General features: G+C 33.8%; 3 protein-coding genes across 3 annotated transcripts; 1 reads left to right on the forward strand and 2 right to left on the reverse strand.

The window, feature by feature from the left end:
- Window positions 1–1,808: 1,808 nt before the first annotated feature.
- LOC134231015 (uncharacterized) lies at window positions 1,809–3,227 on the reverse strand. Its single transcript, XM_062712885.1, has 2 exons — window positions 3,200–3,227; window positions 1,809–2,924 (listed from the first exon to the last, which is right to left on the reverse strand). The coding sequence occupies exon 2, from the start codon at window positions 2,903–2,905 to the stop codon at window positions 1,973–1,975; it is 933 nt and encodes a 310-aa protein (XP_062568869.1). The 5' UTR covers window positions 2,906–2,924; window positions 3,200–3,227; the 3' UTR covers window positions 1,809–1,972.
- A 2,334-nt stretch (window positions 3,228–5,561) lies between these two features.
- Window positions 5,562–10,005, reverse strand: LOC134231036 (mitochondrial fission factor homolog A-like). The gene is made up of 4 exons (XM_062712938.1): window positions 9,905–10,005; window positions 9,439–9,619; window positions 6,955–7,165; window positions 5,562–6,537 (listed from the first exon to the last, which is right to left on the reverse strand). Exons 1-4 carry the CDS (start codon window positions 9,914–9,916, stop codon window positions 6,306–6,308), a joined length of 636 nt encoding a protein of 211 aa, XP_062568922.1. The 5' UTR covers window positions 9,917–10,005; the 3' UTR covers window positions 5,562–6,305.
- A 217-nt stretch (window positions 10,006–10,222) lies between these two features.
- Window positions 10,223–15,185, forward strand: LOC134231017 (meiotic recombination protein REC114-like). Its single transcript, XM_062712886.1, has 6 exons — window positions 10,223–10,365; window positions 13,367–13,448; window positions 13,800–13,879; window positions 13,962–14,084; window positions 14,375–14,446; window positions 14,749–15,185. The coding sequence occupies exons 1-6, from the start codon at window positions 10,294–10,296 to the stop codon at window positions 14,926–14,928; spliced, it is 609 nt and encodes a 202-aa protein (XP_062568870.1). The 5' UTR covers window positions 10,223–10,293; the 3' UTR covers window positions 14,929–15,185.
- The last annotated feature ends 1,272 nt before the right edge of the window (window positions 15,186–16,457 follow it).

Below are 16,457 nucleotides of genomic sequence, written 5' to 3' on the forward strand. Positions count from 1 at the left end.
GATAGATCAGTATTATTTTATGTATGCAAATTGTAGAGGTAAAAGTATTTAAATATGTGTACATGTTTTACATGGAAAAGGAACCATGAATCTACTGATATGCCATATGAATAAAATAATGAAACTCAGTTTCGAAAATTGTCATTGAAGTTAGCAAAACCCGTTTTTGTGCAGATAACGTCAGGCTTATGTTTCAAATAAAATTGATAACAAAAAAAAAAAGGAAAAGTTCAATTTAAAAAAAAAACAACGCTGAAAGCCAGCAAGAAAATTAAATTCCCACAAATCTCCCCAACTTATTAGATTAAATAACTGCTCAAATGTCCAAATATTACATTAAATTCAGTATAATCAGTGTGCTGACACGTATCCCTCAATTCAATATAACTAACTCTATGGATTATATTTATGCGAGACCACTGTCAATATTTGCATTCCACGTCATCGGAGTTATTAAGGATTCTTATACATATTATTCTAAAAGCAAAACGCTTGAGCAGCTTTATATCTCATATTAAAGTTATCTGGAATAGACATTAATCAAAAAGTCAAAACGGAACATCGTTTACAGGTGTATACGAGGGTTGATCCAAGAGTAATGTCACTGTGTCCATATCTTTAATATTTGGCGTCACATTATCAAATATAATGCACCAAAAGATGCAGAAAAATAAATCTAATCCAAATTGAAAATTTCATTTAATAATGTTTAATTGAATTCATTATATTTACGTTTAATACGTTAAACATAGGGGGTGTCTTCGCGTCAAAACTAAACGTCACGTTTTAAAGTGTATATTGTTAGAATAAAGAAGACCAACACATTTTTAAAAAGGCAATTTAAAAAGCGTCTAATCGCCCAACATTTTAAAACAGACAAAATTGACGACAATTTCTAGTCTTTATGTAATAATAAAGTGGCGACATTGTTTTTTTTCATCATAAACATTGTTACTATATCTGATGTTTTGAAGAAAGGAAATGTCGAAATGGAATAAAACGCCGAACTGAGTTTTAATGCGTTTTTCCTTCAAAATCGGGAAATCGCCAGTAGAGACAGTTTATACGATGGTAAATCAGACTCGCAAAAGAAATAATGTTTAAACGAGACTTGTTCATAGATGATTTCAGAGATTTTGGGCGGGTCATGGGTAATTAATTGATCAACTAGGGACAGAAAGATCAAAAGATACGAGGTCGGGTGGAAATGTTCAGTGGCGTCGACGTTGTCAAAAAAGAGATTCGAGTCACGCGGTTTGAGTGATACATTGTATGAGAAACTTTTAAGTTTGTCTTATGGTACTCAGTGTTCAAAGACTAAATTAATGATAGAGTGTACAATTGGTGATAATAATTCTTAAAGAAAGTTAAATGTGTGAATATGTTTTTAAATATCAATTATTTTAATGAAACGATGGGAGGAGTTTTTAAAACTGTGTGACGGCGCATATCCGTTTTTGAGGTGTGGCGACTACCATAATTGCACTTTGTATATAATTCGATATTTTGAAAAGTATGAATCATTTCAATTTGAATTTTTTAGGACTGATTTGAAATACATGTAGCTACCATCAGGTATAATTTTGATAATTTACGTTGACTAGAAGCAATTTTTATCGGAGTTGTGACATTACTTTTGGATCAACCCTCGTACATGTAAATGAATATTTCTTATTTGCTTTGAAGCATATTTAACGAGTGCGACTTTATTGATAACTTTTAATCCTCTACAGTACAGATGCACTCATTTCAAAACTGTATGGTAGAAATGTTGACCGATAAAAAAAAACTTGTTATTTGTTTCCAAATGTATTTTATTTCTCACAAAATTCAAAGTCAGAAAATACAATTAAAACTCAAAACAACGCTTTTAGAATTAAACTATGAACTCTTCAAATTTTATTTAAAAATAAATAAGCAATCAAAATTGACACCTTTTCCCTTCCTGTGATACACGTAATGTATTACGTGTTCAGTCACATTTAGTTTGCTTACTGGTCCTCATTCTTTGTTTCTTACTTTTATTTCTCATCATTAATGACCTACATGCACTCCTGGATTTGAGGACATGATCTACAAATTGATATCGAGACTTACAGACAAACGCACAGAAGGGGCACGAAGCGAACTGGCTGATGGGAATGTGACGTAGGTGTAGGTTCACAATGTGGTTTTTCAAGTGAATACGTTCATCAAACGCTTCACAACAAATGAAACATTCAAGGTTCTCTTGGTCATTTCTACAGCAGTAGTTATAGTCGAGAATGGCGCGGATCTCGGGGTGAACGTGTTTTAGTAAGGCTTCCTTTTTATCGCGATCCTCCTTACTTTCTTCGTTGTTGTTCCCTTCTTTACTAAAGCTTGGCTGTCTGCATTCTATATCAGGCCCCAGAAAATTATTTTCATGAACCAAAGGGTGATTTTTGTTAACATCGTAGGTTTGTATGCCGTCAAGACCCGTGGTAGCAGGTAAGGTATCGCAGCCTAATTCCAGGTATGAGGTGTTTCTTTTCTGGTAAGATGACACCGCAGTATTGACGCTTCTATCGCTTGTATTGCCGTTGTTGTTTGAAATGTTTTGTGAAGGTAACGCAAAATGTTCGGATGGATCCGAATGCGATGTCGGGAATAATGGCAGGACAGAGTTAAGTAGAGCTTCCACATCGATGATTGATTCGTCTTCTGCATCATATAAATTCTGGGTAGAATTGGCACATTGACCGTCTCCTCCTGGTATACCATGTTGGTTTTGGAATGTATTACCATAAAGGCTCTCAGTCTGGGGATCAAATTGTTCAGGGGCCAATAACATACTTGCTCCGGGCACTGAATTTGATGACGTCATAGATCCGAGTGTAGTTCCTGATTTCGGGTTCGTAAGTGATGTTGAGGGTAATTTGTCCATCTTTGATGCTATTGTTAGTCTAAAAAAGATATTATTTAACTTTCTTTTACTCAATATTACTCTTACATTGGACTGTTATATCAGATACGAATATTGCTATTATAAAAGTAGACGATACATGTACATATTATGTAAGAGCTGCACTGTAACGTGTTGGCGCGAATGTTATCGAAAATATTCAAATAGATCTAGAGCCCCATCCCCCTGTTTCTATTCATTTGTTAAAGTGCTTGGTTTATCAAACTCAGTGTAATATATAATTGGTCTTTGTGGGTCAATTTAAAGAAAACTTACATTATTCACAAAGTCTGCTCTTCATCGGAAGTAATAGGTTGGTCTATAAAACCACGACTATAAACACGCACGCTTATTTTTTCCGGAAAATATAATCTGGCCAGTAAAAGTATCACCGATGAACATAGAAACAGCATGATCAGGTAGGAAATATCACCGATGAACACAGAAACAGCATCATTTACTCTTCACCTTCACTTTTATAAACTAGAGAGACGTGGTTTTATAGGTTTTGGTTAGCACCCCCTCCCCTCCAAAAAAAACCTTCACATCTTTTTTGCCTCTTCAAAATTTCCCGATGTGTAACTTCTAGCCCCATCTCAACAAATTACAAACACTTATATTTACTCCTCTGATTCAGTAAAAATTAACTAATTTTAATAAACTAATTTATTCCACATGTTGCTGATTTACACAAACACAGAATCAGAATTCTTTTGTTTTTCGTACAAGTGTTGAAATATTTCTGCAGCGCCCGTTCCATCCGCCACCAGTAAGATCCGCTCACAATCATTGAAGCAACTGTGATGTCCGATTCCTAGTAATGTCAGATACTTTGGTACAAAATGGTGACACTGAGACTGATATCTAAACATATAACTTAATCTGTCAAGAAGTTTTATTGCCAAGAATATGAGACGAACACCATGTTCATGAACACATCCGTGGTAATGAAGTGTATGTCGATTTCCTCTGTATGGTTTGACCCCCAGATACAACCTCTTCCGATGGTCACGTGACATCGTATCCGATACTTGCAACATGAGATCGCCACTATCGGATGACAAAATAATGGAAGGAGATTTTTCATTTGCTTGTTGGTTGATTAATTTTTGAATTCTTCTTGGACGTTTGTTCGGTTTGTTTTCTTTACGACAAGTAAACACTCTAAACACGCTGGTAGATTCAGGGTCTTTGATGACGTCTTTTTCCATGAGTCCTAGCACACTGGACAACAATGGAACGATGTAGTCCTCCTCGTAAATTAGAGGTCCGAGAGGCTCCAGGCTTTTCATCTCCACGTTCTGCAGAAAATTGCTTAAAATCATATATATATTTCATACTTCAATATCAATTCAACTTGAAATAAATATGTAAGAATATGTACCGAAGAAATCGAATATTTCTACATAAACAAGTACTCACAGAATTATCACCGATGCTTTTAATGCGGCCTCTCTCAACAATGGGGAATTATGTGCAAAACGACGGAGAATTTTATCAAGCCAATTAGTGGTCAGTGAAACCCAGAATTTCTGAATGAACTGACACATAACGTGTTCATAAAGTAAACAATTGAATACAGCTAATTGCGTAATATGGATATTTTCTTGTTCAGATAGTATTTGGCAAACTAAAATGGATAAAACTTAAAGAAGATTAGACTAGATGTGTTCAGTTCTATTCAGATTACAATAACTATTTGGAAATTACATAAAGGAATTCAACAAGATATATTTGTAAAGCTGTCCGACCTGTAGCTAGGGCTTACATTCTTTCGAAGAATCATCACATCCTAAAGCCTAAGTGATGCCCCTAGTGAATTAGATGTCAGGGGTCAAGGCCAGAAAATTACACCCCTTCTTTTTCCCTTAAGTGGGGCATAAAACTATTCTGAATTCACATAAATATGCTCTTCAGTAAACTGTACAGTTGAACTTCAGTATCCAAAACACAGATAAATCAAATAGGACCATGACTGTGTCAAACTCATTTGGAAGTCCCAACTACAATGTACTGTTTTAAAAGTAATTTATCCAGGATATCTCAAATCCTTGGATACCTCAGTTTCTTTCTTGACTTGGTCCCATTGAGTTTGAGATAAGAAGATTTGACTGTATATATACAAATATTCATAATTTCAACTTAGTATCACCTGAGGAGGTACATGATGATATAAAAGTATGCTTGTAGCTTGTATACAAAAAGCACAGGAAAATCCAGTAAAAATTGTCTAATCCAGGCACAAATGGTTCCAAAAAAACAGATTAGACAAAATTCCAGAATAGAAAGCATTCAAATCTATTGAAATTACCATAAGGAACTAATAGTTCACCTCGTATTAGACGAGATTTCTGATTACACAATATTCAGATTGGTCAAGTTTCACTGCAAACATGTATTCTTGAAAACGGTCTATTTTTGAGGTTCTGGCTCCAAACTTCAGACCAAAGGAAAGCAGAAATTATGAAATTCTAAATATTTGTTCCCTTCACCCAAACATGTCATGTTCTTTAGTAAGCTGATGCTGCTTCAATCATTTCAATGCAGAATATACTTAAGTTTACTGCTTAACATAGTAGGAAATAGATAACCCTTAGTCATCAGGCCTTTTGTGTCCTAGGAAAGGATAACCAACTAATGATCATACATGATAACATTTAATTGAAATGAATATGTCATAATGAAGCATTTATGTGTAACATAATCAGAAAATATATTTCTTTGTCAGGACAGAAAAACTGCAATGAAAGATAAGAGTTATTTCCCCTGTCATTTGATTAATGAACTTGAATCAAACATTTTCAAAAATTAATAGGAGAAAAACAAGAAACTTAAAATCTATCAAATGACGAGAGAAAAAAAACTCTTTTATAAGCATTCAAAATTAACCTGTCAATGACCTACCACACATATTAAAAATAGAGAAAACTTGTTTGTAGATCACTAGACTAGCTCATCACCAAACACTGAATTAGTTATGTACACCAAACATACATGTATGCTATGTACACAAACTTCATTATTATTATAAGGCAAAAATAATCTTTACAGAGTATCAACACAGCATACTTAATGTTAAAGGAAACAAAATAAACATATATATTTACACAATACATTAGACCAAATTAGGGGAAATGACATACATGTATAGTACATAAACTGCATCTTTTCTGCCTTGTATAATATCATGGTACATTGTGCCATCTTTTTGGTCCTCATGATGTATTGACTATGTAACATAATGTAGCATTTAATATTTACATGTAAATATTTTTTCTGAATAAAAATGAAAAGAAAGTGTTTTTAAAATTACACATTAATATGAATGTTTACTGAAGAATCAATGTCCCTTTATGACTTATGGACGCCTTTTTCCATATAGTCATTTGGACTTTATAAATACATCATACAGAAGCTTTAATGACAATACCATCACAGTAGGGTACAATATATAAGATCTCGTTTTATCATTGTCCTCTAAGTCCTTTACACGGCGAGTCAGCTTTGCCACTGCGTTTCTTAGCTGCGTATTCTCATCTAAATCATTCATTAAAAGTGACTCATTAATGGAATCCCCTGGGATAAAGGGTTGAGGTTGTCTTGAGCTCAGCTCCCTAAAATGAAAATACACAACAATTACTATTTTTCAAATCGATTAATCATGCTTGTATATACTGTATAGGGCATAAAATCCTTTAAACATATAATTTTTTTCTGTAACAAGAATTATAAATTTCAGATTTAATCTGAATGAAAATTTCTTTTGGCTAGAAAAGCATTCTCCATTTCTAAAATTACATCTGTGACTATTACTTTATTGTCTTTCTGTCTTCTAGTAACAGACGGTGAGACCTTGTACCAAAGTTGAATTATTTTATAACTGATACATTGAATAATTGAATAAACAATTATTTCTACATGCATCTTAGTTTAAATTTAATTTTATACAATCATTCCATGACGTGTTTAAATTCTTAAAGTAATTAATAGCAATGCATTCCCACAGGAGGCTTTCTTTAGCTTCTGCCTACCCATTAGGTACATATGTGCGGGGATGGTTTTGTGACATGTTTTGTTCTCTTTCCTCTTCTTGTCTGTCCTCTAGTAAGGGGAAGTTTAATGCTTCCTCCATAGTTAGGGTCCTGGGTGGGGTCTGTAGTCCAACATAATTCACGTAAGGCGTCGCTTTATCAAAGTCCAGCTGTTGAAAGCCTTGTCTTCCTCCTAAGTGCTTCCCTTCACCTGTTACAATGAATCAAATTAAGTGAAACTTCATCAAGTATGATTATTAACTTTTTTAAAAAATAAATTCACAAATTTTCAAAACTTGCAAATAATAAACTGGCAGTATAAGTGGAATTTTCAATGGGACACAAAGTCAGCGATTTATATATTTTTATTCCTCAATAATTTTTTTTCAAGATAACTTGAGTTAATTTTCTGTTTTACTATTATTTATTCATGAACATATTTTTTTTTTAAAAAATAAATTCACCTGGGCCCCAAAACTCCGGTCAGGTGCTCTACCAACTAGCTATCTGGCCAGTACATTCCTCCCTCCTTAAAGTGGAATTTTCAATTGGGACACAAAGTCAGCGAGCTTAGAGCATATATTTCTATTCCTCAATAATTTTTTTTCAAGATAACTTGATGCATTTTCTCCTTTCCTGTTACAGATTTGGTGCCGTTGACCACCCCTGGAATTGCAGGTGAAAGTCCTGCCAGGGGCAATAAGAACTTGGGTTGCTTCGAGGGCGAAGACATTTAAGGAGGGAGGAATGTAATAGTTTGGGCCGTGGATATCGGCCTATTAGTTTAGAGCATTCATGAACATGCATTTTTTTCCTGTTACAATGAATACACCTATGAATAGTTCAAAACCTTGAAATATAAATGATTTTGAACATGCAAAACAAATAAAATAAAAATCATCCTCTATGCAATAAGAGAGATAACTGCAGGGAATGGTGAGCTCTTTGATTTCATATTCAATATCATGTTTTACCAGTAGATGTTCAATGAATATCATAAATTTTACAAACAGATCATGTTTGACCATGTCAGAGACATGTTCAGCATTTGAATATCATAAATTTTACAAACCTATTAGGTACTGTTTGCAACATCTAAGCTCCCAATTTTCACCCCACTTTGTTTGTGTACATGTAAATGATCTAAAGAAAATGTCTACTTGGTGTTTTTTTAACATTTAATTTCCTTACTCATGGTAACTGTCATAATGCAAATCCAGAAGGACTAAAATTTGTTTTACTTTAAAAATATAGTACATTACTAGCATTTGATACTTTAAAAGGAATATTAATAGCTGACTCTCTCTATTCAATGGTAGACCCCTACAGCCATTCACAAACTTGAGAGTTTAAGCATAGTTTGGGGTATTTGTATCAAAATTAATGAAATTGATAATCACGTACATAACCACCCCCACGTGTAGTTTTGAAACGTGACGTTTATGTGATAAATATAGCATAATAGGCCCCTATGTGTTTTATAAAAAATATGCAAAAAACTGAAATAGCTGCAGTGCTTGTTCTACTGTCTAACCCTTTCATTTAATCACTATAGCTTCATCAATCTGTATGCATGGCTAGCCCCCCCCTCCCCAACCCAGCTATATCTACAACGGCACACCAGTTATTGAACTTGTATCTGCTAAAATTATACACTATTGTTGATGTCCCTGGCATACTCTCATAACTAGACAGTGATTCCTTATATTTCCATTTCATTGTGAAATAAAATTGTTGATTTAGGCTTTAAAAATGCAGACATACATTTAAATTACACGAGGATTCCCATCCCAATTTTAGTAGACCTCGCCGAACACAACAGCACAGATGCATATTTGGCCTCCTTAGTGTCAGACTCAGAGACAAGCCTGAGTTTGTGTCTTCTTTCAAAGGGGGGAGAAATAAGTATATGTTTTTCATTACATTGTAACAAAGCCTTAATATTGAAAAACTTACAAGTTATAACCAAGAGTATGAATAAACAATCAGAGTTAAAAAAAAAAACAGCGCTGATGTTTCCGGTAAAATCTCGTCATTTTTCTATTTCTTTTCTTTTATTTTCTTTCCTTTTTTTCTTGATTTATATTTCTAATTTTTTTTGGAGGGGGGTGTATACATTGTTTTGGTCCGCAAAAAAGGGGGGGTCCGGACCCCCTGGACCCCCCCTCTGGATCCGCCCTTGGATACGAGAGTATTCGTAACAGGAAAGAAAGGAAATGTAATGTACCAAACAAGGATTTTAACCCTGCCCCCTTCTCCCCATTCAATCACTATAGTCATATGCTCTACCAACCCAGCTATCTGGCCATGAGTTATTGAACTTGTATCAGCTACATTTGGAGCCATGCCCTGGAAGCGACAGATGAAAGACTCGCCACTGACGAGCCTGGGTTTGTGTCTTCTGGGGAGAAGACATTTTTTTCTAAATGATATTAAACTTACAAGCTATAACCGAGAGTTGAAAATACAACAAAAAACTCTCACCTGCCACCATGATTCTGTCTGGGACCTTCATGTTATCCGCCCTCACCCCCTCCACCCCCACCAGATTGTAGGGCACCTGCATTTTGCTGCTAATGTGGCTGATGAATTCCGGGTCATAAGACTCAGGCTGGACATCACTGTAGTCAGACGGAAGGCTCTGAACTCGGGGTCGGGGGCTTTCCTGTTTGTTACAATAATGATATGACATCATATATATACAAAAATAACTGTCAAAGTGAAACAGACATCCATACTATATATTATCAAATATAAATTAAAATAACACAGAATTGAAAAATCATTAAATGTGACAAGTCTTCAAAAGTAGTGTGACATTTAAATGAGAAATTATTGTTTATTTTCACTTTGACTTTCAGCTGGTCATATACGAGATCTACCTACAACAAGAAACAACCCATATTCAGTCAAGAAAAGAATCTGACAGATATTGTAAAGTGAAATATACCTCTTCATCCATAACCAAAATGTAATCGTTTGATAAACACTAGTGATTTATACAGTCCTTTTTTCCTTGTGAAGTTTCACCTTCTTGCCATGATCATTGTGCACAGAAAGTCATGACGTAAAGCACATTGTTGAGACGTGCAGGATCTGTAGTTTCCGAATAATGAATGTATGCAATAAAATATCATGCAAAAGAATTACAATTCATTTTCATCTTTTTCAATTATTTACTGATATTATATTTTCATACAATTATCTTTACATCTCAGAACTTTATTATCATTTGACAAAGATTGCTACTTTCCGGAAAAGAAGTTTTCGTTTGAATTTTAGAATGACTTCTAACGCGGGAAAATTTAACAACAAATCTACTTCTGAACTATTTATAAAATGGTTTGGAAAATACAACGGTATGCTAGACAGAAAACAGTCCATAAAGGGGGTGACACCATTGAGTGGGATGTAAGTATCCTGGCGTATTGTATTTTCGACCTATTTAGATGTTATTTATTAATTTATCACAAACTTTATAGAATCTGAAAAAATATGGGCTTCAAATGTTAGCATATGTGTCTATAAATAAAATGATATAACCCAAATTGCAGTTTTGTGTTTATTTTATTTATATGCCATGAAATGGATAGGGTACAGTTTTTCTTACAAAAATATTAACGTCTTGTGTTTTCGACCTAAATATAGTATCAACGCCTAATCAGTTTTGGCTATAAATATCCACTGGCTATTCCAAACAATAAAAATACGATTGTCTCTCTTTCAAAAAAACATTGAACAAGTTGCATATTTGGTTGCAAATACATATTTTCTTTTGTTGAACCTATCTGTTAGTATCTTTGCATTTCCCCAAAAAATCAATGAAATTACGTTGCATTTTTCAGTAAAAATATGTAAGAAAGTGCTCATATTAAAGGAAGAATAAAAATTGTTTGATCCACCCATTCATTTCAATATTCATGCGTCTCTGTGACAGAGATCTTAATTTTCTTTCGGAAAAATGTCATCAAAAAATATTTGCAATTAACTGATTACGGCTTTGATTAATCAACATATAAAATATGCATTAGTAAAAAGACTAGAATTTCTGAAATCGGACTAAAACCATCGAGGAAATTCCATTGAATTAATTATTTTGGGTATCTTATTTTAAAGTACAATCGTGCTTCTAAGGTATTTTTCCAAGTGTAGCAAACGAATATAATGTTCTACCGCGCGGAATCTGCACGAGAAGCAGATTGGGAAAAATAGGTCGAAAATACAATACGGTCGAAATCAGGATACGAGACGATATACAAAAAAAATTACTTTGACACTGTAGGCTTGCTGCAGATCTGTAGCATTATGGTTTTATATATTTGTCTTTGACCATAACAAAGACAAATATATAAAACCATAACGATCTGCTAGTCTCGTTTTCCCCAGACTCTCGCTCTCGAGACTTTGCCCGGGCAAAGTCTCGAGAGCGAGAGTCTGGGGAAAGCGAGACTACAGATCTGCAGCTAACTGTAGGCAAACTTTCCTTTTCCAAACCGATACTGTGGTAGTGGCGTGTCATTGTTTTTTGTTTGGTTTGCTAAAATATTTTTTCATCTAAAATGTTCCAGTGCAGCAGTTTTTTTTTTAAACAAATAAAACATTTTCCGCTTTTTTAATTTATTTCTTTTTAATAAATGTGCTCAAAATGCTATTGCTACATCATTTGAAAGCTGCGATATTTCTTATACATGAGTACATGTTCAGATGAAATACCGGTAGTACTGAGTGACAGTCCTGAGCCCTTCAAGAAGTGTCTAAGTTTATATGAGGACGGGCTTCCAAATACTCATAATGTGAAAAAAGCCCAGGGGCCCGTTTTACGAAAGGACTTACGACTAAGACCAAAAACTTCAGTTGATTGTAAAATTTTGCAAAATTATTGATTGAAATTGAAATTGCTACCATGAAAATATCTTTCAACATTCCTTTTAAAAAGTCTAAAATCGTTTTCAATTTAATGCAAATAAGAAAGTTATAAGCAGAATAAATGTTGGTCTTAGTCGTAAGTTCTTTTGTAAAACTTTTTCTATCATTGTTGCGTAAATTCTTAGATGTATTTTCACAATACCACAAAGAAAAGGTTAAATTACTACAGCATAATTTTTCAGTTATCGAGTCTTACCTTTTGCACAATTTTATTTATACAGAATTTTATTCATTTTGCGCAATATGTTGTTCTGATTGTCAATAAAGACAATAAATAGAGTAAAAAGGAAAAGGAACTTAAGGAAATGTATATAAATAGAGAAATCAATACTTTTGTAGTTGTATAGTTATGCAATTCATTTCACTCATGAACTATATGGAGATAACGAACAGTATTCAAGATCAAAAGTCTATAAAACTACACGAAATAGGAGCGAAGCAAATACGAACCCCCAAACATCAGAGGTTGGATCAGGTGCCATGGAGGAATGAGCATCCCCTGCCGACCGGTCATGCCCGCGGCCGCCGTGTGCTCCTTGTCATGATCGGGAAATAACGGAAAAATCCGTCGTCTATTCAGTATATAAATAATGGACTTAGTATTGGTATGAAAAACGTCAGTCAGCAGTTGACTCAATGACAATATGTATTTGCTGACAAGGTCATTGTATTGACCAAAGAACTAACGAAATGATGACATTATACGAGACTGCTGATTTTCTTGTTTCATTAGGAATTTGTTTATCAATCATTTACCTCGTTTTAGAAATTGTACATACATAGAGCATACTCTTGCTGCATATCTAATCAACTGAGAGAAACTCCGTTTGAAGGTAACGAAAGTGTATTCCTGCATAAGTAAGGGAAGTTAATGTCTTTTTCAAGTAAAATATCTAAATATAAAAGAGATGTTAATTTCAGACTGTGATATCTTTTATCTCAATCTCATCGGGAGAAATCATAAGAATGGAAATAACCATTGTTAATTGACAATACGTCGTCGATATATCTAAATGTCGCGTTAAAGGCCAAGACAAGTGTTTTCTTCTTTCACGTATAAGATTTTGGACAAATTCTGCTTCATATGCAAACAGAAATAGGTCTGCTAATAACGGGTCGCAATTGGTACCCATGGTAATTCCAAAAGATTGTTGGAAGACCTGGTCTCCAAAAAAAGCAGCTGTCAATGATTTCAAAAAGTTTTTAACAAAATTATTTTGCAAATGACCAATGACAAGGTAAATTTAATGAGTTCCATTTTTATTCACAAAGCAGCTGTCAATGATTTCAAAAAGCCTGAGACGTACTTAGAAGTATTACTTGTGCTTCCCTCACGTAAAACTGCACCACTCGCAAAATAAATTCATCATTAAACCTCAAAATATTGTATTCTTTCTATTTATCAAATGTTACCATCCTTTAATTTATAAATTAAGTAAATGGTTATGATTAGTTCTCATAAATGTACAATGTATCTATTTTGGAGGATTTTGATGACAAGCAGTCTCCCATAGAACTGAGAATTCAACAGGGAAACATGACTCTGATCCATGGGAAAACTGTTAGGGTGAGACTTAAACTGAATGAATTTTAATAAAAAAATTAAAAGTGTAAGTAAAGAAACTATAAATGTCTATTTTGCCAATAATGAATTCTAATCTTAAAAAAATAAAAAGTGTAAGTTTAGAGGTTTGTGTATCAAACAGTTCACATAAGTACAATAAACTTGGCGTTTACTAGACCCACACACATATTTGTTGACTCCTGTGAACAGTGTGCACAGCTATTTTGCCGATTACTGTTGAATTTTCTAACGTTTTAGAGAAAGTTCTGAAGATTATACACAGATTTGTCGCTGATTATATTAAATAAAATTTATTTTCTTGAATTCTAATGTTTCATTGCTGATAATATTTTGCATTCATTTTCTGAATTAAAAGCCATTTCTAAAGGAAAGGCGACACTTTTTTGTGCCATTTTGGTTATCTATCGTTTAGAGGTTTGTATATCAAACAGTTCACACTTTTCTTTTTTTAATGTTGTACAATAAACTTGATCTGCGTTTATTTTTTTCATTCCAGACCCACACACATCGATTTCGGGTCAAGTTTGCAGGGGGAGAAAACTCCTGTGAACAGTGTGCACAGCAGTTGTCGGACTTCTTTCCAGTAAAAATTTTACCGATTACTGTTGAATCTTCACAGGTATCTATAACGTTTTACGAGAAAATTCTGAAGATTTTTGAAATAATTTGTCCCCGATTATATTAAATAAAATTTATAGAATTTAAGAACTTAGAACTTAGAGGAGAAATCAAGGAGTATTTCGATATAAGTAATAAAAAAAGTTAAAAATTGAACAACACACGGCCTCTGGTTGACTCAATTTCAAAATCATGTGCCAACATATGGAAGAAAATTTTAAACTTATTCCATTCAAAGTAACCAATTTTTTATATACATTCCCATTTATGAATAATTTATATTTACATCAGCAGGGCGAAAAGGAGGGAAAACATGATAAAGAGGTGGTCAAAGGGGAGATAACTATTTCAAAAATGGCGGAGGTGGGTAATTTCTAGCAAAAACATTTTTAATATTAAGAAATATATATAAAGTATATCTTTAAATATTTCATTTAAGAGTCATGGTTTGTATTTACCGAATTTTTATCCCGTTCGATACATTTACAATTAATTATGGTATGAAAAGTCCAACCTGTCAGTTCCCCAGTGTAGATTGTACAACATAATACATAGACACATTAATTAAGGAAAAAATATTTATTTCATACATTTCATTTTGCAAAAGATTGATTTTCCACAATGCCTAAGCTTAATTCATGATTTATTTATCTAAAAAAAAAAAGGTTGTCAACGGAAGAACTGCGTCTGTGAAACTTTCGGCAGCGTATGACAGAGCCCAATCGATGAACGGAACACAATTAAACACACTCATCAAATTATGTTTGGCTGATCCTCAGTTTCCGGCGTTCGTGGAAGAAGTCGAAAAGGAATTAGTCAAAATCAAAGATGAAATGAAGACGTAAGACAATCACAAAAGGATCCAAGACTTCTGCAGGATTTCTGATTTGTCGATGGTGGGTTTCAGCACAGTTGGAAGATTGCCGTCATCACGACCACGTGATCACCTTGCATTGGTGTCTTCTAAAATGTGAATCCGTTACTGACTCTAACTATTCTACGCACTATTTTATTTTTGTTTATCATGCTACAGCAATTATTTCAGCTTGAAATTATAGTTACAATTATCGGTACTTTTATAAAACAAGAAACCAATATCACTTTCTGACTCACATTTTAGTATTTTTTAATAATGTATTCAAGTAAAAATATTCTTTAATATAGTTATGATATATATTCGGAGGATACGGCGATAACGAACAGTATTCAAACTCAAAAAGTCAATCCAAACAACACATCTTCGGAGGAGAGCAAACATGGATCTTTAAAAATCAGAGATAGGATAAGGTGCCATGAAAGATTGAGCATCCCCTGCTGACCGGTCACACCCGACGTGTGATCATTGTCATGATCGGGAAATAACTGAAAAATCTGTAGATAATTCAGTGCGTAAATAATGACTTAACAATTAGTATGAAGAATGTCAGTAAGCATTTAACTCAATGATAGTTTGTGTTTGCTGATACTGTATCAACCATAGATTTGCGAAATGATGACTTTAAACGGTACTGTTAATATTCTTGTTTCATCAACTTGTTCTTCAATTTATAAACCACTATGCAGATGACAAGGGTTTATTGCTACATATATATATAAGAAAGGGAAGTTGACAATTGAAAAAAAAAGGAAGTCGTCGTGTTAATTATAATTATAAAGCTTTGTTGTTAGATAACCAATAACGTCATTTTCTAGTAAAATAACCAAATATCTACCCTTAATTATAACGTGTCGACATACCATGCAGTGTTTTTCAATAATACGTCGTTGATATATCTAAATGTCGAATTGAAAGTCACATTAACAGGCGCGGATCCAGAATTTTTTTCCAGGGGGGGTCCACCTCAGTCAAAAAAAATCCAATCCCAGAAATTTCTTGACAAGCAAAAAAAAAACTAAACTAAACTCCTGACCCCCCCGACCCCCCCTCTAGATCCGCGCATGATTAAGTTTTCGTGTTTAAGATTTTGAATAAATTCTGCTCCATATGATATGAATACAAAATTTGGTCTCCTTATAACGGGGCGCAAATGCTACCCATACGAATTCCGACAGATTGTTTGAACAAGTTGTTATCCCTAAACCATAAAGATATCAATCAGAAACTCGGTCACCTTTTTTACATCAATATCAGAGTACTTGGGTGTACAGTCTGAATGTTTTTTAACAGAATAATTTTGCAAAAGTCCAATAATAAGCTAACGAGGTCAATTTTTATTGAAAAAAAAAATCAGCAGTGAATGATGCCAAAAAGCCTAGACTTTAATTTATCATGGGGAATGGTTGTATATGAAGCTGAAACATCGTATGTTTTGATGTTGCTGAATTTTGGTAAAATTTTATTTTCCAAAAGTTCCTTGGAATTTTTCAGTATATC

The sequence above is a fragment of the Saccostrea cucullata genome, unplaced genomic scaffold, assembly GCF_032062105.1.
Source record: "Saccostrea cucullata isolate Sc308-1 unplaced genomic scaffold, CSIRO_AGI_Scuc_v1 ctg431, whole genome shotgun sequence".
In the NCBI taxonomy this organism is placed as follows: Eukaryota; Metazoa; Mollusca; class Bivalvia; order Ostreida; family Ostreidae; genus Saccostrea; species Saccostrea cuccullata.